The following is a 22,500-nucleotide window of genomic DNA, read 5'->3' on the forward strand; positions in this document are numbered from 1 at the left end:
CTACAGCTCTATGAACTAATGGCCTAACCCTACTAATCTAACTTTGAGTCTAAGTTATCTGTCAACCTCCTGTCACATAAAATACTTACATTCATTGTATTCTAATTCTTAATCTAAATATCCAGTGTATAATAATCTAAAAATCTAATCACCTGACCTAATCTCTAACTTTTAATCTAACTTCTAGCCTGGTATAAGCCATTCTAACCTCATCAATTGTAATCTGATCTAACATCAACGTTACTATAATCTGACTCGTATAGCTTTTAATCTGGTGTCAGCAACTTCAACAGTCAATGGCCATATGTGACCATTTCCAGTAAAGTATACAGCCATTTCAATTTTTGTGCTCTGATTTAGTGTATGTACTTCCGAAAATGTTGCAATTTTTGTAGATATGTATTTCATATATTTATGGGCCTATTGTCCACAGCATAAAAAAGAAAAATAAGTTCAAACATTAGAATCTATTTTCTTAATCATAGCACTGTTAATCCTGTGTTTGGCTGGCTACAACCATGCCGGGGAAAAAAAAAAATGGTTGCCAACCCCTGCTTTTAACTAGCTTAACCTAATTGCCCCTGATTTGCACTAACCTCACTCCTGACCTACTGCAAAATTATCACCTGTCTGTTATACGATTGTCATATCTTGCACAGCGAACTCTACTGATAAATGACGTACAGACCAGGTAGGCTAATTCTAGCCCATCACTCGAGATTCCTGGAAATTATTGCTTACGTATCACACTCCTGCCATGACCCCTTGACATTCATACAATTCAGAGGCGGGATACTGTGAGAAAAGAAAAAAGAAAAAAAAAAGCTGGCTTTGTGCTCGCTAACCCCTCTAGTCCCATGTTGTGCTCTAGTTCTTAAAGACTGCTACCATTCGACGATTTTATTCACCATGGAAGAGGATATAATGTTGACACTATCTCACCCGTCCAGTTGAAAAGGTCTCTCCAAGTGGAATAAAATAAACTGAAATCAGCTAGAATATATTTAAAAAGTCTTCTGATGTAACTACACTTCTGCCCCTGCTGCGGAATCCAATCACCTTAAGAATTTTTTTCCTTGCTATCTCCAGACGATGTAGCTCAGGGTTTTATTTTTATTTTTTTCTTGTGAGAGCTTGACAAACGCTCTTTAACTCTCTCACAAAAAGATGTTATCCCTTGGTTAAAGAAAAAATAAAATCCCCCATGAAAAATAATAAAAACAATCATCAGATGGAAGGAGATTTCCAAGTCAGTCAGAGGACATATTTTGACTTTTTTTTCCTTTTCTGCAATTCCGAAGGACTGTATTCAGTTGACGGAAGCCTTCGAACTGGAGGACTGCCCACTAAGTCAAACACTTGCTTTCCCAGAATCGGTTGCCTCTTAATTTGTAGCCTCACAATGAGAGAGAGAGAGAGAGAGAGAGAGAGAGAGAGAGAGAGAGAGAGAGAGAGAGAGAGAGAGAGACAGACAGACAGACAGACAGAGACAGAGACAGAGAGACAGAGAGAGAGAGAGAGAGAAGAGGGAGCATTCAGAGAGTACAACACCCATGTCCACCAAATGGACTAAGGGCATAATATTTGACTATGCCCTGTTACTTTAACCTTCGACATATTACTTCCAATATCAAATTACTCCATTCTATCGTAACCCCTAATCCTTCCTCAAGGACTGGTTCAAATCCGACTAGAACTGTATGCGTTAACTTTGTCAGTAACCTTGATTTTTTGCATTTCCCTGTGACCCCGACCACTGACTGTTCTCAAAATCAGATCTTATTATCATTGTTTTATCTAGAAAATTTCCGCAACGTTTATTATACGTCGGATAAAAACTGCTTAAGTTGACCTTTCCCTTTGACCGTGACGTTTGATCTAATGTGCTAAAAACAATACGTCCACCCCTTGGCTATCCCTCATCCCTTCCATCAAGTTGGCTAAAACTGGATGTAAACTTTTCGAGTTATTTTGATCAAACACACACACACACACACACACACACACACACACACACACACACACACACACGCAGGCTGTGGGAGTGCTTCGGTTGCGTGTGCATTCGCTCTTATGGAAGCACAGACAAGTATTTTTAACTCAACAATTTACCTTCATCACTCGATTTCTTATTAGGGCCGAATTCAATAAAGTACCTTGGAAACGGGACGGGGACGATCCTTGGTGGAATTACACCTAAACCGTTTAAACAATTAGATCAAAGTGCATTCTCAAGTTACTTTAAATCATTGAATTATTCATTGATAATATTTATGTCTAATATTTACTGCATCTGTTTTGGTAAATAACGTTGTTCTTTTGTTATGAGTATTCATTGCTGTGTTAAAAAAATATAAGGAGGGGGGTTCATGCAACCACGCCCCCCTCCCCCGCCACACACACACACACACACACACACACACACACGTCATACCTTCTCTTGGCCGGGCATAAAAATTGCTCACGTTAAATGTGTCATTGTTTCTTTTCTAAATGTAATATCATGTTGTCTAATTTCGCCTAATCTAGCCTAGCCTCTAAGTTTACAATCTAATTTCAGCTGTAACCTATTGTAATCTAACCTTGCTTCATCACTGCTAATATAATCCAACTTCAGTCCTACAATGAAGTAAATTAATCCATGACCTCAAATCCTGGGGTCAGTAAACCTTTTAGTCAACAGTCGCATAAGGCCATTTTGCGAAAAACTTGTTTGCCAATTTTTATTTGATGACCTGATGTATGTACTTTCTTTGATTTTGTGTAAATGTATCTTATCTTATCGACCTGTTTATCCACAGTGTGGAAAGAGAAATAAAATCATGTGCAGCATTATGTTTATAGCTAAGCCTGAGTGCCATTAGAACTCTGGAATTGCTTTGTTTAGCGAAAGTATTAATTTGTTAGTGGTGTTGCCATTTCTTTGGTCGACTGGCTACATATGTGATCAGAAAAATATGGTGGCAAACTCCTGCTATTAACTAAACTTTACCGAATCAATTATAATCTACCTTAACCTCTAGTTCTATACCCTAATCTAGCCAAATAACCACTATCCTAAGCTGACGTAACCTAGCCTGCCTTAACCTCTGACCTTTAACCATTCCCTCCTAACGTCGCTTGCACGGTGGTATGTACTGATGATTGACCTACAAACCCGACAGGCTGATTCTAGGCTGGCACCACGAGATTCCTGGATATTGTTGCCTAGTCCTTCACAAACTCGTATCAATTTCTGCCTCCACCCACTGACATTATTATCTTTCAGAGGCGGGTTTTTACCGTCTGAGGAATTTGGTGAAGAAACTGAGAATTGTTTGTACAATCCTCCAATCTGATGAACCCTGTTATTTAGTCTGGCTACTACTAGACGGTTTTTTTCGACCGAAAGGAAGACATCTTGCCCTAAAAAGATTAATGGAGGACATATCTGACTCCCTGTATTCAAATAGTATCTTCTGGTAAATAAAATCGTCTCTAGATAACAAAAATAAAATCAACTATTACGTCATCACATACAAGAGATTAATCAGCTCTCTGCCTCTTCTGCGTCTTAACATATTCAGCCAAGGGGTTTTCTACAAACACTCACACATACATACATACACACATACATACATTTATACATACAGGCATACATGCATACACACACGCAAACACACACACTCATACAGTATATATATATATATATATATATATATATATATATATATATATATATATATATATATATATATATAGAGAGAGAGAGAGAGAGAGAGAGAGAATGTGTTTGTGCGTGTCTATGTACACAGACTGTAGGTAGATAGATAGATAGATAGATAGATCCAGCCAATGTGATTCAACTTAGGAGAGGTTTTTCGAATTTGGAGGGGTAGCTTTCATGGACTTTTCACAACCGTATGCCTCTTAAAATAATAAGACAACGCTTGCATGCCGGAAAAAAATGAATGGTTAAACAGGTCATGGGACTGACTGAGTTATTTCGCTCAACCAGAGAACGTACTTTGCAATTTGTTTTGTATATCTCCAAAGGATGATATTCAGGTGAGGGAAGACTTTTCGTACTGGTTGGCGCAGTCTACCGATGCACGCTGGTTAGTACAAACGATTGCTTCCTGGTCCGTAAACTCACTAAAAAAAAAAAAAAAAAAAAAAAAAAAAAAAAAAAAAATCACCTTCCTGTGTCAGATACTTAGTTCATTCACTCAGAGGATTTTTTTTTTCCCGTCCCTTGATACGCCCAGACGACAATACTCTGTTTAGCATCGCACGGCAGAATTTTTTTTTTTTTTTTTTTTTTAATGTGTCCGACTCTGGGCAAAGGCTTCATGGCCTATATCTCGGGGGCAGTAGCCTATCCCAAGGCCCAGTAGTCCTCCTACACCTCCACATGTCACCACTTCGGCGCTAACACCCACCGTCCATATTGAATACATGCTAGGGCTGTCTCATGCAGGACTGGTGTATTGGTAGAATGAAGTCAAGCACCTACAAACCTATTCAAAGAAAGTATTTTTCTGTATTCTGTTCCTGATATATCCAAAAGATGATATTCAGTTTGGGAAGGACTTCCAACTAGAGAACTTAATAAAGTTAAGCACCCTGATTGCTGGAGACTTGTTATATCACATTCCTGCCACTACCACTGAACATTCTCGTCATTCAAATGAAGGTGTATTGCTATTACAGTTTGGATGAAGGAGTTCAATAGAGGCTGTTAATCTCAAAATCTTTTACATTAACTCGGTCCAAATTGTTGTCCTTCATTTGCAGATGATTTCACGTCAAAAAAAAAAAAAAAAAAAAAAATCTAGCTCTACATCCATTCCATAGCACGTCTTCGTGACTTGCGCCTTATTCCATCAATTATCTGATCATAAAGCTCAGCATTCAAGATGGAGGGATGGCAAATATAGGCCGAGTTAAAGGAAAACGAGCATAGGCCTAATCAAGAAAGAATTTTACATTCATGATATTCAGAATGAGGGCGAATACTAAAAGAATTTGATTGAAAGTGAAATTGTGTGTGTGTGTGTGTGTGTGTGTGTGTGTGTGTGTGTGTGTGTGTGTGTGTGTGTAACCTTCAGATCATTTAATTCAACCTGAGAGAGATTTTTCGAAATGGAGGGGTTAGATACGACCTTCACTGGTCCCTCTGTCTTTAAAAGCTTTCTTCTAATTTAATAAAATCGTCCGAAGGTTAGCAAAAATAAAATGTACAATACGTCATCGCAGTGAAGCTGTTAATTAAGTTGTCTGAAGTTGTATGTGAGCAGACACGCAAACAGCCTTAACTACTAACGAAGGGGTAGAAAGCAGGTATTATATATACAGTGTTTTTATGCTTTAACGCTCTTATTACAGAGGTTGCACCTATCCTACCATCACTATCGCCAGTAAGTATAATGGGTATGAGAATTTTTTGCGTTTCTGTTTTTGTTTGCTTTTTATTTTGTCCATTATGTATGAAGTGATCGTATATTTTTGTTCTTGCTAAGTCAGGCGATATTGTGTAGGACTGTATAAGATCAGCAGCCATGGCCAACCGTTTAAATCCTATTACGCGCTTTTATTTATTTATTCGTTTTACTCTTACTGTCTCCGGACGTTTAATTCAGCACAGTAAAGGCTTCTAGAAGTGCAAAGGTTAAATGTATTCTTCCCTATATAAATAAATATATATATATATATATATATATATATATATATATATATAAATATATATATATATATATATATATATATATATATATATATATATATATATATATTTGTATATATATATATATATATATATATATATATATATATATATATATATATATATATATATATATATATATATACATATACAAATATATATAAATATATATATATATATATATATATATATATATATATATATATATACAAATATATATTTATACAAATATATATAAATATATATATATATATATATATATATATATATATATATATATATATATATATATATATATATATATATATATATATATTTACCACCAAAGATCGCCTCAAAGACTAGTGATAATAGTCTAGCTCACTGGTTACTCGTACTAACTTTTTCCATTCTGTGTCCCCTTCACAAGTTACGATAGCATCCATGGACCTCACCTACAACTTCCTCTGAGGACGTAAATAGTCACTCTCGCCCTAAGGAACACGTTAGAAAAGATATTTAAACAACTCGGGTGATTTACATTAAGGACGCAGTGAATTCACGAGAATGAATGTTTGTTTGAAAAACTGGAGTAATGATATTGACATTGCACAGTTCACCATTAATTTAGGCATCAGTGTTAAATTCACAGTAAAGGCACACCAGAGGTCATCTACATAGAGCCAATAACGGTGACTTGATTTGATGCTCAGCATCTTGGAGCTCTCTGCTTCACACAGCCGGGTAAAGAAGAATTGTAGAAGCACCAGTATAACCAATTTGTCGATTGTGTAACAACCCATTCTCAACCAAATGTCCGTTAAGTTTCTCTTTCTGTGTATTTCCTAGTCGAGTACATCTTTATAATTTCCTGAAGTTCATCTTCCATACAACCAGGAATGCCCTGTAAGAAAAAAACTGACAGAAAAAGAATTTTTCTCAGATTTAGCTTCAAGAAAATGTGTCTTGAAATTCAGTGTTTTATGACTCTAGATACCGCTACTTTCGATTACACGATGACTCTCAACCCATTCCCCTCTCCCCCACAAAAAAAAGCATGATTCCATAGAAGACCATGACTACTAGGTTGGGAACCACTGGTGTAAAACTGAGAATATTATAAATAAAACACTTCACCGGAGAAGGGTTAAGAGGTCAGGCTGTTACTAGTGACTCCTCCAGTATGTTGTCGTCGTTATATTTGTTCTTGATATCCCTACACGATATTCTTTTTTAGCTAATAATGTGCACCTGATGGGACTGTGCCACTCGCACAACTTGAATACTAAGCCGTGTAAGTCGTGGTCGCTTGAAATTTGACGAGCTCATAGTTCTGGGGTTGGGACGAGTTTCATGAGTTACTATAATAATTAAGCCGACCCACAGATCTGACTACACTTGACTGTCAGCTGAGATGAAAGGGGTTAGGGCACCTTGAGTTAAAAAAGAACGAAGTTTTATAAAAGGAGACTGAAACTTGAAAATACATCTTGTGGGAAGCTATAGGTAGTATTAATACTAGGAACACTTGCAATAAAACTAAGAACTTTGAAGTGAAAAATATGGGAAAAACAAAAGTATTCTTGAATCTGATTAACTACTATGGAGCCTTGTGAAAAGACAGGAAGGCACAGGGAGGAAGAAAGGATGAGGAGAGAGAGAGAGAGAGAGAGAGAGAGGGGGGGGGGGAAGGATGAAGGATGGAGACACTGGAATGCAGTAAAGAAAGAAGTGAAAAAAAAGATGGAGGCATTTGGAAGGAAGAAAAATAAGATGAGATGAGAGGAGAAACGGGAGACGAGGGGTAAGAGAGGAAGAGAAGTGATAATGGAGGTGAAGAAAGGAAGGTGTGGAGAGACAGGAAGAATCTGGAGGGGAGGAAGATAAGATGTGGGAAAGGGAGAGAGAATGGGAGGGGGGAGAGAAACCCATGGGAGGAAGTGAGGAAGGAGACATTACGAGGGAGGAGAGCAATAGTATAGAGGAATGGAAGAAGAAAAGACAAGGATTATGAAAGGACGATAGTGCAAAGGAGAGAAAAACCCAGTGGAAAAGCAGTGAAAAAGGATGAGATGAGAAAAAAGAAAATCGTTCATAAGGAAAGAAAAATAGCGATAACAAAGGGGAAACATAATTTTGAAAGGAGATATAAAGGATTTAGTAATTAGGGAATGAAAGGAATCAGTGGGAAAAGAAAGGAAGAAAAGGAAATTAAAGACAGTAAAACAGTGATATAGGAGGGAGAAGGAAAATTTGAGGAGAACAAAGTAAGAAAATAGGATGAACTTGAGGGAGTCTGTGCGACAAAGAATGGAGAGAACTAAAGAAGAGAAAATTAAAGTAGGAAATAGTAATGAGGAAAGGGGAAGTACGAATATGGATACGAAGGTAAGAATTTTAAGAGAAGCCGGAGGGAGTTAGTGTGTTAAGGAAAGAAAGCATAAAAAGAAGAGAGGATGGTAGTGATAGAAAAAGGAATTAAAGTGGGAATGAGGAGGGAAGGAATGATGAGAGGATGGCGGCGAGAAAGGAATGGGTCTGAAGTATTTGGGAGAGAGGGAATGAACGAAACGGAATGGTATAGAGGAGGGAAAAAGAAAGAAAAGTATGAGAAAAGAGGGGAAGAGGGAAGCAGGAGAAACGAGAAGTAGGAGGAAGCAGCAGTGATCAGTATGAAAGAGAAAGGGAAGCTAGTAGGCAGAGGAGAAAGTCCTACGGTCTGAGGGCGTAATTACACCCCCGTTCGCAAAGCGAGAAGGGGTCATATGTTTGTTCAAAGTTTGTGTGTTTGTTTGTCTGCTTCAATTGTTTATTTGTGTCAACAAAATAGCTCAAACAGATTTTACCCTCTACAAGCGCAATTTGGTGGAAGAGTACAGTGATAGCCAAGAGGTTAGATTACTGTTTTTGAGAACATCAGGTCAAAGGTCAAGGTCATAATGTTAGGTAAATATTGGGCCAAGCAAGGCCAACTTAAGAAGTTTTTACCTGACGTAGACCGAACTACGTGGAAGGGTTGAGGGTGATGTAAGGAAGAAAGGCGTCAAATTCGGGAACTATTAGTTAAAGGTGAAGGTCACTGGAAAAGGTCAAATTTTGAACCGTATGTCTTTGTGTGAATAAAATACCAAAAGCAGTTTTTATCTGCTTTTACTCCAGTTTTAGTAAAAGGGTTCAGGATCAGTCAAGGGGCTGACCTTCTGCTTATGTGAACAGTAATTGAAAGTATAGGTCATGTGGCATGGCCAGCGTATTTTCATTTAATTTATTTTTTTATATTTTTATTTTTTTCTTTATTTTTTGAGGAGGTGGGTGGGCTAAACTTTGTGTAAGTGTTCAGGACAAGTCCACAGAGGAATGAAGTTTTTTTTTTTTTTTTTTTTTACGAGGAATTACATAAAAATCAGAGTCATAGGGCAAAGACAGCTGTTCGAGATTTAAACCAGTAAGTAAGTGTGGGTGTTGCACTGGATGAGTGGTCCTTCTTGTTTTATTCTTGACATTTCTAAATGATTATATTTAATTAGGAGAAGCATCGAGCTGGAGGTCTGAATCAGGCTAAACACCCTGGTTCCTAGATACTTATCACATTGGCGTCCTACCATTAACATTCAGGTAATTCAGGGGCAGGCTTACTATTTCAAGAATTTAGGTGAGGAGGTTGAATAGTGGCTGTTAATCTATTGTTCTCTCACCTTAAGAAAGTCTACATTTTCGTTCTTTTTAGCTGTGTATTGATTTTCACGCAGTTTATTGCCTGAGAAGGTCAGTGTTGTGGTTGTACAACCTTTCAATAGCACTTCTTGTCTATCGCCATATTCTCGTGGTAATCAGTAATCACAGTAGTGTTGATTATGTTGGGACTGCCCAAGTTCCGATTGTGTCACGTGCATAAGACGTTGGGACATAGGTACGAAAACGTATGTGGAGCCCCACTTTATGTATGTAACCTAAAAGATCTTAACTATTTAAGTGCAAAACTGCTTGCAGAGCCCAGTAACCTTCGTAGGAGTCGCAAACTCGGGCAGTCATAACATCGATTTTGTTCTTTCTATAATTCTTCATCAGTCATTACTAGAAAAAGGTAAATTGCACACGAGTTTATTGTACAATAAAATCCTTCAGAACAGTGGGGGATGTTTCCTACTTATATAGAGAAGCATTCGAGCTACATCACGAGATTTACAGTCTAAAATCATTCTACTGTATAGTACTCAGGCTTCCTCTCATCCGATATGTAAAATTCTACAGATTTGTATTGTCCAGTCCACGTAGGGCCAATGGAGGGAAACGTATGTTCATGGTGGAAGGCAGATCCATGTTAAATAAGAGGTCCAGGAAAAGTAGGTCCATGTTGACAAAATGATCCATGGGAAAAACAGGTTCATGGGGAAAAATAGGTCCAGAGGGGAAAATAAGTCCATGGGTGAAATACCGGTAGGCCCACAGGTAAAATAATTCCATGGTGACATTAGGTCCAGGAAAAAAAATAGGTCCAAAGACGGAAATAGGTCCAAGGAAAAAAAAGGTTCTTGGGTAAAATGGTCCATGGGGAACAAGTCCATTTGAGGAAATAGCTGCACTGAGGAAGATAGGTCCATGATGAAAAATAGTTCATTAAAAAAATCCAGTTCATTGCTAAAATTAATCTATGTGGAATATTAGGTCCAAAAGGGGATACAGGTCCATGAGGGAAATAGGTCCCTGGGGGAGTATAGGTTCATAGGGGAAAACAAACTTGTGAAGGCAGGTAGGTGGGAGTTGGTACCTAGGTGATGTGGCCAGAGACGCGTTTATGTGCTAAAAATGCATATTAGATGGTTGGTGGTAGCTTCCTTACACAGATCATAAACTAGAAAAAATCCAAAACGAGAGCTAAAATTCGAGACAAAAATAATAAGCACAGAAATATAAGAGCATTTGGAATGAGAGGACATTCAGTGTTCTACATCCATTACTACATTCCACAAGCTACTTATGTTTTGTGAGTACAGTATGGTGCGGAATGTAGTAATGAGTATAAAATTCTGAATCTCCTCCCATCCCAAATGCTCTCTTGCCTATGTAGTTTTCAAGTCTTCTGTTGCTTCAGAGTGAGAGAGAGAGAGAGAGAGAGAGAGAGAGAGAGAGAGAGAGAGAGATTGGAGGCCAAGTTAAAGCAAAAAGAGTACAATCAGATTCCTGTCAGTGGTACTTAACATCCAGGTTCTTTAGAAAGAGGCCAACTGCTGTAAACAAGTTCGGAGTGGAGTGGGGGGAGTGGGGGACGGACAAGTATACTCCCCTCCCCCCTCTTTTTAGATATCAGTGATTACGTATAATAAAAACAATAACGTTGTTCACCAAAAAAATGCAGTAAATATTATTTACAAAATGCTGTCAACAGTTGTTTCCAATAATTTTAATAAATAAATTGAGAGAGCATTTTGATCTGATCGTATAAATTGTTTGAGAGGTAATTCTCCCATGAATCGCGCCTCCCTATTTCCAAAGTGCTAGATCTGGCCCTCTTGATGATTTGAGTGATGAAGCTAAATTGTGGTGGTCCAGTGTCTGAGTCTGCCTAAGAATGGATGTGCAGGCAACCGAACCTCTTCACTCCTACAGTTCTGTGTGTGTGTGTGTGTGTGTGTGTGTGTGTGTGTGTGTGTGTGTGTGTGTGTGTGTGTGTGTGTGTGTGTGTTTTATCTCTACATAATTTTATTCAGTTATTGTGAGATTTTTCGAAATTCAGGGTTAGATACAGCCTTCCTTACACCCTGCCAGGATATGAGATACCTCCTAAGCTGAGTAATATAGTCTGAAGATGAATGGAATAAAATATACAACACGTCAATTATGTGATTGGATTAATTTAGGTGTCTGCGGTAGAATGAAAAACTGAACACGCAAGCAGCGTTAACCTCTAGTCCAGAAGAGAAAGCAGTAATTATAAATGGGGTGTTTTTGTTTGAGTTAGCACTATCAGCTTTAGGGCCATACTTATCCCATCATCAGTAGCCTGTCGGTGATAAGTTAATGCTTCCAACACAAACATTATGGCGATAGGGAAGTTTTAGCATTTTGTACCCATTTCTTGTGAAGGGGTTCTTTTTTCTTGTTACTACCTTCATGCAGCAGCGAAGACCACCCACTGTTAACGTCTTCAAGTCTAGAGCTCATTTTCATTTATTTGTCATTGCAGACGATTTCGTATGTTTCAGGCAGGCTGTTCAGACGGGGAAGGTTAGTTGCACGTTTCCTTTAACTTTTCAGTACAGCAGATGTCCCCAAAGTTTAATAAAATAGTCTAGTATAGTTCCGTGGCCACAGAACAAATAGGAGTCACTATAAAAGCGCACCAGAGGTCGTCTTTCACGTGGAACCAAAAATGGTGACTTGATTAGATGTTCAGGATCTTGAAGTTCTCTTCTTCTCAAAGCCAGATAAACAACCTCGTCTAAACCATTTTTCAATCATTGTGTAGCAACCCATTCTCAACAAAAGCTCCAGTAACTCCTCTCATTTTCTCTCTATCTGTATATTTCATAGTCAAATGAATCGTTAAAAATTCCGGTAGTTCATTTTGCATTGCTACCTGGAATGCCCTCCAAGGAAGGCTTACACAAAAGCATTTCTGTCATACTCAGCTTCGAGAAAATGTCTTTGAAATTCTGACTTTAATGACTCCAAATAACATTACCTATGATTACACCATCCCCACCTCCGCCCCTCTGTAAAAATAATAATAATAATAATAATAATAATAGATCCCCAGAAGACTATGGCTCCTAGGTCAAGAACCAGCGGTGCAGAAGTGAGCAGAATATTTCAAAGAAAACACGTCACTGGATAGAAGGGTTAAGATGTCAAATTGTCACTAGTGGTTCCTCCAACATATTGTCTTCATTTTATCATACTCTTGTTACTGCTACACGATTTTCTTTTTTGCATATGAATGCAAATTGTGGTTGCATAAAGTACGATGAGCCTTTGTTTTGGGGCTGGAACGAGTCTCTTAGATTACAAGACAAAAGTCAAATCAACCCATTTGGCCAACACCAAGATGAAAGGGGTTAGGGACCTTAGTCAGGTTTTAACACCAGGTCAAAAAATATAGGTTGAAGTTTGGAAATGCATATTGTGGAGATCTAGGGACCATTTTATCACCGACGAAGGAGACCGTTCAGCTTGTCTTTCCTTGGGATGTATTTTGCCTATTTACTGGAATTCTTTTATGTATCAAATTCACATCCTTCTAATATCGATATTGATTACACAGATATCACAAAAGAGAATATCAACGTGGCATGTGAGGAAGCAAACTGGTAAGGAAAAAGTGCTCGTAGTCTTTCACCTTATCTTGACCCACATCCGTGTTCTTTTGCAGCTATTTCACGTAGCTCAATGCCAGAAAAAGGTAATGCTGCGGCTCTACATCATTTCCACGGCCCCTCTTCGTCACTAGCATCATAATCTAGTATTAATCTATCGCTAACCCAGTATTTTTGATGGACAGGTGGAAATTTTAAGCCAAGTTAGAGTAAAAAAAGTACAGAAAGTCTCAATTCTCTACAAGAATAGGCATCTTGGTGTGTGTGTAAGTGTGTATGTGTGTGTGTGTGTGTGTGTGTGTGTGTGTGTGTGTGTGTGTGTGTGTGTGTGTGTGTGTGTGTGTGTGTGTGTGTAACAGAAGGGCTGACGGAGGCGCCAAAGGTGTCTCTGGAGGGACCTTACTTCTCTCGGGGGAAGGAGGGGAGGGAGGAAAGTGGTAGGAAGGAAGGAGAACCAGAATAGTATGAACGAGAAGCCAGAAAGGGGAGGGGGGAGCTGAAGGGAAAGAGGTGAAAATGAGTAGAAAGCAATTTGGGAAGAGAAGGAAAGAGAAGGAAGTAAGAGTGTTAAGAAGGGTTGGGAAGAAGGTAAGATTGTGTTGGGAAAGGAAGGAAAGGGAAGGAATTAAGAAAATGTTAGGAAAGGAAGGGAAGAACGTGTTAAGAAGGGAAGGGAAGAAGGGAAGAAAGCGTTAGGAAGGGAAGAAGGAAAGAACGTGTTAGGAAGGGAAGGGAAGAAGGTAAGAAAGTGTTAGGAAGGGAAGGGAAGAAGGTAAGAAATTGTTTGGAAGGGAAGGGAAGAAGGGAAGAAAGTGTTAGGAGGGAAAGGGAAGGGAAGGTAAGAAGGTAAGAAAGTGCTTGGAAGGTAGAGAAGTCAGTGGGAGAAGGGAGGCAGTAAGAGTGGAAGGTAGGAAAGAAGAAAGAAATGGAGAGAGGAGAGGAAGACACTGGAAGGAAAGAGGGAAAAATGTAAGAGGAAAAGGTGATATTCAAAGGAGGGAGGGAAACACTGGAAGAGAGGAAAGGAGGGTGGAGGTGAGGGAGAGACACACAGAGAGACACTAGAAGGAAAGAATGATGGTTTAGTGTGTGTGTGTGTGTGTGTGTGTGTGTGTGTGTGTGTGTGTGAGAGAGAGAGAGAGAGAGAGAGAGAGAGAGAGAGAGAGATCTGGTAGCAGGAGAGGAAGAAAAAAGGCAGGATGGAAAGAGGGAAACAGTGGTAAAGAAGGATAAAAGATACACAAAGGAGAAAGGGAAGAGGATAGTGGCAGGGAGGGGGGAGAAATGGAAAAAACGGTGGAAAGGGGGAAGGAAAGAAGTCAAATGAATAGAGGAAAGCAAAGATAATGAAAAGAAACTAGTGATGGAGATAGGTAAAGAAATAATTGGGAGTAGTAGAAATGCAGAAAGCGACGTGGGACTGGAATGTGCTAGTGAGAAAATAAAGGAAGGAAAGTGAAGAAGAAATTGGAGAAAAATAAGAAAAAGACAGTGCTAGGGGAGGGAGAAAGAGTTTATTTTAGGAAGAGATGAAGGTAAAAAAAAAATAGGAGTTCATGGGAGTCAGTGTGGGAGGGAAAGAAAGGAAGGTAGAGGTAGAAGGAATAGAGAGAGGAACGGATGGAAAAGTAAGGGGGAACGGAAAGGCAGTCAGAAGAGAAGGAAGGAAAGAAAGAAGGAAGGAAATTGAAGAGTATGGAGGAGAAGCAGGAAAGAGGGATGACAGATGAATGGTGTGAGAAAAAGAGGGAAGTATGATAATAAAAATAATAGGAGTAGGTGGAAAGAAATGGAGATGGTCAGTGCAAGGGAAAGACAGTCTGCAGGGGAGGAAGGAGGTCAGCGGAAGGGTGTGGAAATGGAGCAAGAGGGAAGCGGGAGGAATAAGAGGAAGTGAACAGTGTAAGAGGGGTCAGGGAAGCACCTCGTATGAACACTGAAGACGATGATTTTTGAATAAAGAGCGTGGAAATTTGGACAAGCTCATAATTTTGACGATAATTTCTGAACAATGTGATGGTGATATGTGTGCGAACTTTCCATATAATTACCAATTAAACTCTGTAATGTAAGATGTAGGCTGATCACACCTAAAAATTACGAGTCTTCCATAAACAATCCTTTAACATTTGGGAATTGTTTACATTTTGGCGAGATCAGTTTAATTGAACGGCTCATTAAGATTATCCATACTGAACCGAAAAAGTGAATTTGTGTTTCCTTGTCTATCATCTCTTCTTATCTTTATTTTGACATTATACAGGGTTGGCCATATATAACACTTCACTTCCACTTAGGCGATTTCATGCGTGTTACGGGTATGGCTCAGTCAGCGTTATCAGTATCCACCCCGCATCATGTCCTACTGCAAATGCAACAACCACACCCACACCAGCCGATTGAGCCGTTCCTGCAACACGTAAGATTCTTTCGTGTTAGTTTTAGGTGGAGTGTTATTTACAGACCACCCTGTATTTTGGAATTTTATGGTAACTCTCATCCCTATCGATGTTCTCAAGTACTCTAACCCTCTCAGTCCAGTAGCTTTTTTTTTTTTTTTTTTCCAGATATATCAGTCTACAGCTAGACGATTTTATTAAACTTTGGATAAATCTTTTGGACGGAAGGGATTAGTGGAGTCTGCGTCTAACTCATCGTTATGGAGAGGTCTGCCCTGTGCTGAATGAAATCCTGAGGGAAGTCAGATTGAAATAAGTACATCATCCGAGTCCAGTGGTTAATATATATGTCCTCTACATCTTGCCTTTCAATTACTCTCATAAGTCAAGTTTCAAATTAGTCAAGAACAAAAAAATAATCTTAACGATCAGTGTTATGCGGAGAGACTTTCTACACTTCCTGAATCCAATAATGTTTTAATTTTACTCAGTCCTGACGATTTTATTCAGCTTTGGAGAGGTTTTTCATAGTGGAAGGGTTAGATGAACAAACACAGACACAAATGATTTCCCAAAGTCTGAGGAATACATGGCGGAAAAATCGAACTATCTGAAACACATACTAGCAGAGATGGGGTTTTCATTGTATTTCGCCAGTTGTCAATTTTCTTGAGACAGAACTGGGAAGATAGTTGTTTCTTTGACTTTACAGCTTCATTTACCCCTTCAATGAGAGAGACTTTTAATCTGAATGTTGTTTTCTGGGAGTAGCAAGAATAAACGTTAAAAAATACGTCATTGGAGTGAAAGGGTTACTTTTGATGTTACTTCAAGTACTTTACTGGCTCAAATCGTTCATTCCGGTGACTGTTTTTTTTTTTTTTTTTTTTTTTCTTATCACAGTCTTGTTACATGCAGAGACGATTTTTTAAATAGAACGGGGAAGGACTACTCAGACTCGAGGGTTAGAAATAAATATCTTTAACTAAGACCTTCAGTACAAGATATCTAAGCTGAATAAAATAATTTGGAGGTAGCAAGACTAATGAGGATAATACAAAATCGGGTTAAAACGGTTAAGGAGCTAAATGACATCGAGGACGTGCGACATATAAGAGGATATTTGGACCACAAAGAACGGACTGCCAAGTTTATACAGTGTACGGAACACATGATATAAAATAACTAATTAAACAGATAAGTAACCACTGAGAAATGCTGCATATTGAGAAAGTAACTAAATAGATAAGTAAAAACACCACGAAGTGCTGCGTGTTGAGAGCATAACTAAATAAATTGATAAATAACCACTACGAAATGCTGGATGTTGAGGAAATGACTGAGCAACAGATAAATAACCAGAACGAAAGGCTGCATGTTAAAAGAATAATATTAATAAATAGATAAAAAATAACCACTTCGAAATGCTGTATGTTGGGTTGACTGGTTAGCCTTCAGAGGAGATATACGCAACTTTTTCTGGGTCTTGCTTTATTCCATATCTGCTCTGAACCAGTTCCTGACACAATAGCCTTCAGCAGATGAAAGTTAACTATTTTTCTTCGAGCTGACTCCGAGAACACTCGTCTAGCGTTCTACGGACGTGGTGACCTTATCAACTTCTATTCTATAAATTAATTTATGATACGTTACATTAACTTGAGTTTTATTTTTAGTGTCCGGTAATAGATAAGCTAACCTACATAGTAAATTAATCTAAAGTGGGAGCTTGTTTTCTAGATTAAAACCAGTTATGTTGGTAAAGATTTTTTTTTTTTCAGTATCTAGATGGAAATTAGTAAAGTCTTTAATATCACCTCACTGTTCTTGGAGCAGTGGGATTCAAAAAGTTTCATCTTTTTGGTTAACGTTAAGATCATCAAGCACGATATAAAAAGACTTCCTAAATTCTGATGCAAAGTGACCTGTATCCTTAATGAGTCTTTTTGCCTCACCTTTTTGTATTCCTGACATCGTAACCTTTATTATCTCTTAACGCCATAAATTTTATGGCTTGTTTTATTGCTTTGCCCTTGCTGCTCGTGCTAGAGAGAGTCGCTTTCACGTAACTGCACCGGTAAAACTGGGCGGCTCCTTTGCTTGATTACATAAACGTCCCTCAACTCCTTCCCAGCTCCCATAAAGGAGGTAGGTGGCCTAGAGATAGGCAATTTGAGCCTGCAGGCCACCGGGTTCACGTCCAGATAAGAAGGGGGTTGCAACTACTACTGCTGTCCATGCTGCTTCCAGACGTTTTTATTCAGCTTAGAAAATCCAATTTATTTCTGAAGGGCTAACATAGTTCAAAAGTTACCTCTAAATCTTCATCAGAATCGTCCGGGAGTGACAGCAAATAAATATGGTAAATAAGTAAATAAATAAATACAAATAAATAAATAATAAGGCTTCATCGTACTACAGAGGTTAACCCCTTCAGTCCGATGAGGTATTTTCCAGTTTATTTTTGACTTTTCCAGGTTGTTTAATTCGGCTTTGGAGGAACGTTTCGAACTGGAGAGGATAAGATATAGCCTTCATTAACCCTCTCACATCAAGGGGCTTTCCTGAGCTGAGTACAATCGTCTGGAGATAGCAAGAATAAATAGGATAAAAATCGCCTTGAACGGATTAATGTAACAAGGGGGATCTCTGTCTTCTCCACTTTTCATTTGAACTTTCTGTATACTGTATTTTATAACTGAACTATTGAATAACTTTGACCAACCAGTTTATCATAGTGACGTCTTTTTTTTTTTTTTCATTTTGTTTTTTCTTTTTGCTACTTCTAAACGACTTCATTAAATTCAAGGGAGACTTCTCGTGATGAAAGACCTAAGGAAAGCGATCTCTAACCCCACTTCATTTCCAAAAGCTTTTCTTACAGTAAATAATATCGCCGGGAAGTAGCAGAACTCTAAAAGACGTCACCGTGTCGAGGAGGTTAACATTCGTCCTGGTAATTCAGAGCAGATATTGGGTTTTTATTTATGACGAGCCTACACATACTGGGTTATGATCATACTCGCAGCACACATCGCCCTGTCTTCAGCTCATTTGCCCAACTTTAGGACCTTCTTCTTCTTCTTCTTCTTCTTCTCCTCCTCCTCCTCCTACTGCTTCTTCTTAGTCTTCTTTTCTTCTTCTTGCCCTGTCATCAGCACATTTTTCCAGCTTTAGGACCTTCTTCATCCTCTTCTCCTCCTACTTCTCGCCCTGTCTTCAGTTCATTTGCCCAACTTTAGCACCTTCCTCTTCTTTTCATTTTCTTCTTCTTCTTTTTTAACCTCCTTCTCCTTCTCTTCTTCTTCTTCGTCTTCGTCTTCTTCTTCTTCTTCCTTTTGACCATTTTCCCCGCGCTGCTAGCAAATAATTTATCCCTATTTTAATGAGCAGCAAGGTTCTGCTAGGGAAGCATCTTGAAGAGCGAACCAGTTGGTCAGTCACGCCCTAAAGATTTTCACGTGCTGGATGGTTCACTGTGGTTCACTGTATCCCCCAAAGGAATCTCCCACACAAAATGCATCTCGCCAGGAAAGCCCCATATGGTCCCGCATCTGTCTAGTTCTACTGCACTTGTTTTCCTGAAATCTCCATTGTACTATCATAAAAACTACTACATTTATCACTTGATTTCTTATACCCTGCACTAGATTCTTTACGAGGATGGTGAATAATATACACATCATCATTGCAGCTCAGGAAAGCCCCTTGATGTGAGAGGGTTAATGAAGGCTAATAGTAATTAAAAGTCAGCCTGCTGTTTATAGCTGCACCTGACTAGTATAGCTTCACTTAAAGGGTCTCTGATTAAGAGTTGATGTCTGTAGTTATTATATTCTGATAATGAGGTGGAAATTTTGAATGTGGGAAGATGATGGTAGAGGTGATAATGGTGGTAATGGTGGAGGTAGTGGTGATGATGATGACAGCTATTTAGGCATTGATGTTGTGTATATTATTCACTGCTAATGAAGTGGGTGAGTGATGATGATGATGATGATGATGATAAGGACTGGTGAAGCATATAGCATTCTCTGCTAATGAAGTGAGTGAGTTATGATGATGGTGATGATGATGATGATGATGCTAATGTGTACTATTTGCCCTCAGGTACTGTCTGCACTCTCACGGCTGCCAGGGTTACAACACAGAGAAAAGACGCTGCAACTTTTTCTCTTGCAATGGTGAGTGGTCTGATGACTAATTATCTGCATTATCTCTTGTCTAAATTACCAGTATTATTATATGAGGTAATTTTTATACCTGTTGCTCGTTATTTCGATTATGCCTATTAAATCTTTGAAAACTAAAGTACTGTAACTGCATTATTTTCTTATATCTTTCATCATCTATATCTCCTGTCCGTATAATTAACATTAATGTGTATATTACTTTTATTATCTGCATTATCTGCATTACCTTGTATATTTTCTTTAACCCCTTCAGCCCAAGGATCCTTTTGTTTTGTTTTTAACATTCTTTCAGGGGTAACTGCTTCGGGGGAAACTTTTATTACCATCCTCTCACTCAATATTGGGCTGCCTTTAGTTGACGTCTCTGTGATCCCCCCCCCCCTCCTCCCCATTTAGTTTAAACCCGGGAAATCATATTATACTGTATTACGTTCGGTGGTAGTCACATAACCAGATAGAATCATGGAGGTTTAATGGTTTTTAAGGCATTCCAAGTGGACGTGACACATAAGGGTTTACATTCAAGATCAGGTTGGGGCTTATTAATCAGGTAATGTCACTCAGGGCCGAGCGACTGGTCACTCTAATTAAATATCGGACCAATCCTGAACACTTACATTCTTTCTGGGGAAATGCAAGAATGGTAGATGGATGGCATAAATATATTTATTTTTTTATAATTCTGTTTGTTTGTTTTTTCTGTATGATTATCCACATTATGTATATAATATTTTTGTATTAATACTTCTTTCATCTCTGTTACCTTAAAAAAATATTAATATCTTCATATGTTCTTATTATGTCCTTGACTCTGGGCTCAGACATGACAATCCCTTCCCTAAGGCCTAATACTTCTAATTATAACAAACCTTCACATGCCACCACCTCAGCGCTGAAACCCACTGTCCAATCTGAATGTATTTTAGGGCTGTAACCTTTAGGAGTGGTGTAATGGTATTGGCTGGGGTGTTATTTACTGACATGGTGGTGGGAAAATCGGTATGGTCTGTTTTTACCTAATTCAAATCATCAAACTGTTCCCGGCCCCAGTCTGATATCGAACTCGCGTCCTTTCATACAGTATCCTGCAGGATAATGTTGATGATGATAATAATGGCGTTATGTACAATACTGCAGACTGTGACAAGGATATTAACAGTACTGGCAAGTTAAACCCCCGTCCTCCTACAGGCATCTTCGACGACCCCCTCTTCAAGACAGTGGTGATGACGATGATCAATATTACTGTTTTTTTTTTTTATCATTATTGTTATTATTATTATTATTATTATTATTATTATTATTATTATTATTATTAGTAGTAGTAGTAGTAGTAGTAGTAGTAGCAGTAGCAGTAGTAGTAGTAGTGGTAGTAGTAGCAGTAGTATTAGCCTATTATTTAACCAAGACGTACTCCACATGCTTCCACTCTTTCCACCAGGCACCCTCGACGTCCTGCACCTTCAGGATAAACAATACAAGCCTTCCAAGTTCGGATGGCGTGAGTCCAGTACCCGGCCCGGTTCGTGGCGCGCCGTGAGAAATCGCCCACTTCTGGTCCACACTCGGGACATCTATCCAGGTGGCTTCCCTAAGGAGTTCTCGCTTCTGGTGACTGTCAGGCCCGATCTTGGCAATATGGTGAGTAGGCTTTGCATTTTGGTAGCCAGGGTTTGCGATATTTGTAATAGTTTCTATATTTATCCGTTCATGATTGTTTTTTATCTTTTCTTTCCTCCCCCCCCCCCTTTTTTTTTAGCCTAGGTTAATTATTCTATTTTTCTATTCAGAAATTCAGAATCTCTCTTATGCCTTATGTTTTCCTCTCGCTTCCTTCCCTCTTTCTTTTTCCCTCAGTCTCCTCCTCCCTCACTTTGCCTTCACATTCTCAATCACTTGCCATCTTACTTCCCCCCCCCCTTCTTCTCTCCCTCCCTCTCGTTTTTCATACTCGTTTCATGGATCGGGTGGTTTTACAAATGAGTTTTCGTTGCTTGCTCTTGTTAAGTAGGATTTGGGTGACTTAGTGGGTAGATTTATGAGTACTTTGTTTTTGTTACCAGTAGCCAAGCCAATAGGTCTACAGTATAGGTCTATAAATGGTACAATTTGGGGATTTTTTTTTTCTTCAAGAAACTTCGAATATCTACTCTTAGGCGATTTTCTTGTAAAATTCACGTTGCTCAGCTGTTGTGTCAGTAGACGTATCAGCTGCTGACGCAACAACTTACTATTAGGCGATTTTCAATTTCGGGTACATGGAGGAATTTTAGCGACATTCTTATGAAATACAAAGTTGCTCAGCTTGAAGTTTTGAGTTGATATGACATGTCAGAGGTTGCATCAGCTGATGTATCAGCTAACTATTTACCAGTTTTCAATTTTGGCCATATGGTGGCGTTTTAATAGAGCAGTTTCACATACTGTATGACTTTCAAACAGAGAAACTTTTAAAAACTAGCTGCGATAGTTTCGCCGCAGGTTTGCGAAAATAGTCTGTTTTTGTTGTGAATGATAATCTGCGTATTATGTTCATAATCTTTTCATAATCCTTCTCGTTTCTGAAGCCTTCCCCGTTTCTATTGCTTATCCTCTCTCCCCTCCTAATATGATAATCCCGTTCATTCATATGCAGATGACTCGACGCTTCACAGTTCCAACACTCTTAACAGCCCCATTCACAAAGTTTGATATCTCTAACTCCCAAACCAGCATAATAATCTCCATAAATCAAGACTTACTAAGACTCATCTAAGATCACTGAATGGGGATAAAATAATATTGTCTCATTTAATGCTAGGAAAGCCAAATATATCCTTATTACTAACAGACCAGTATTGCCTGATTCCTACATTACTTTCAATGGAACAAATATTCCTGTCTCTAAAAGTACTGAAAATCTTGGTGCTCCA

The 22,500-nt window shown here is 38.6% G+C and overlaps 1 protein-coding gene across 1 annotated transcript in view; it reads left to right on the forward strand.

Moving 5' to 3' along the window:
• The window catches only part of LOC145414551 (uncharacterized), a 244,392-nt gene that overhangs the window by 39,493 nt on the left and 182,399 nt on the right, over positions 1 to 22,500 (forward strand). Inside the window, exons 3-4 of the mRNA XM_080284071.1 lie at positions 19,506 to 19,579; positions 21,030 to 21,229. Coding sequence (XP_080140197.1) covers positions 19,506 to 19,579; positions 21,030 to 21,229 — 274 coding nt within the window. The remainder of the gene's footprint in view (positions 1 to 19,505; positions 19,580 to 21,029; positions 21,230 to 22,500) is intronic.

This window comes from Coenobita brevimanus, chromosome 100 (assembly GCF_032717465.1).
Source record: "Coenobita brevimanus isolate Jiangsu-jjx chromosome 100, ASM3271746v2, whole genome shotgun sequence".
NCBI lineage: Eukaryota > Metazoa > Arthropoda > Malacostraca > Decapoda > Coenobitidae > Coenobita > Coenobita brevimanus.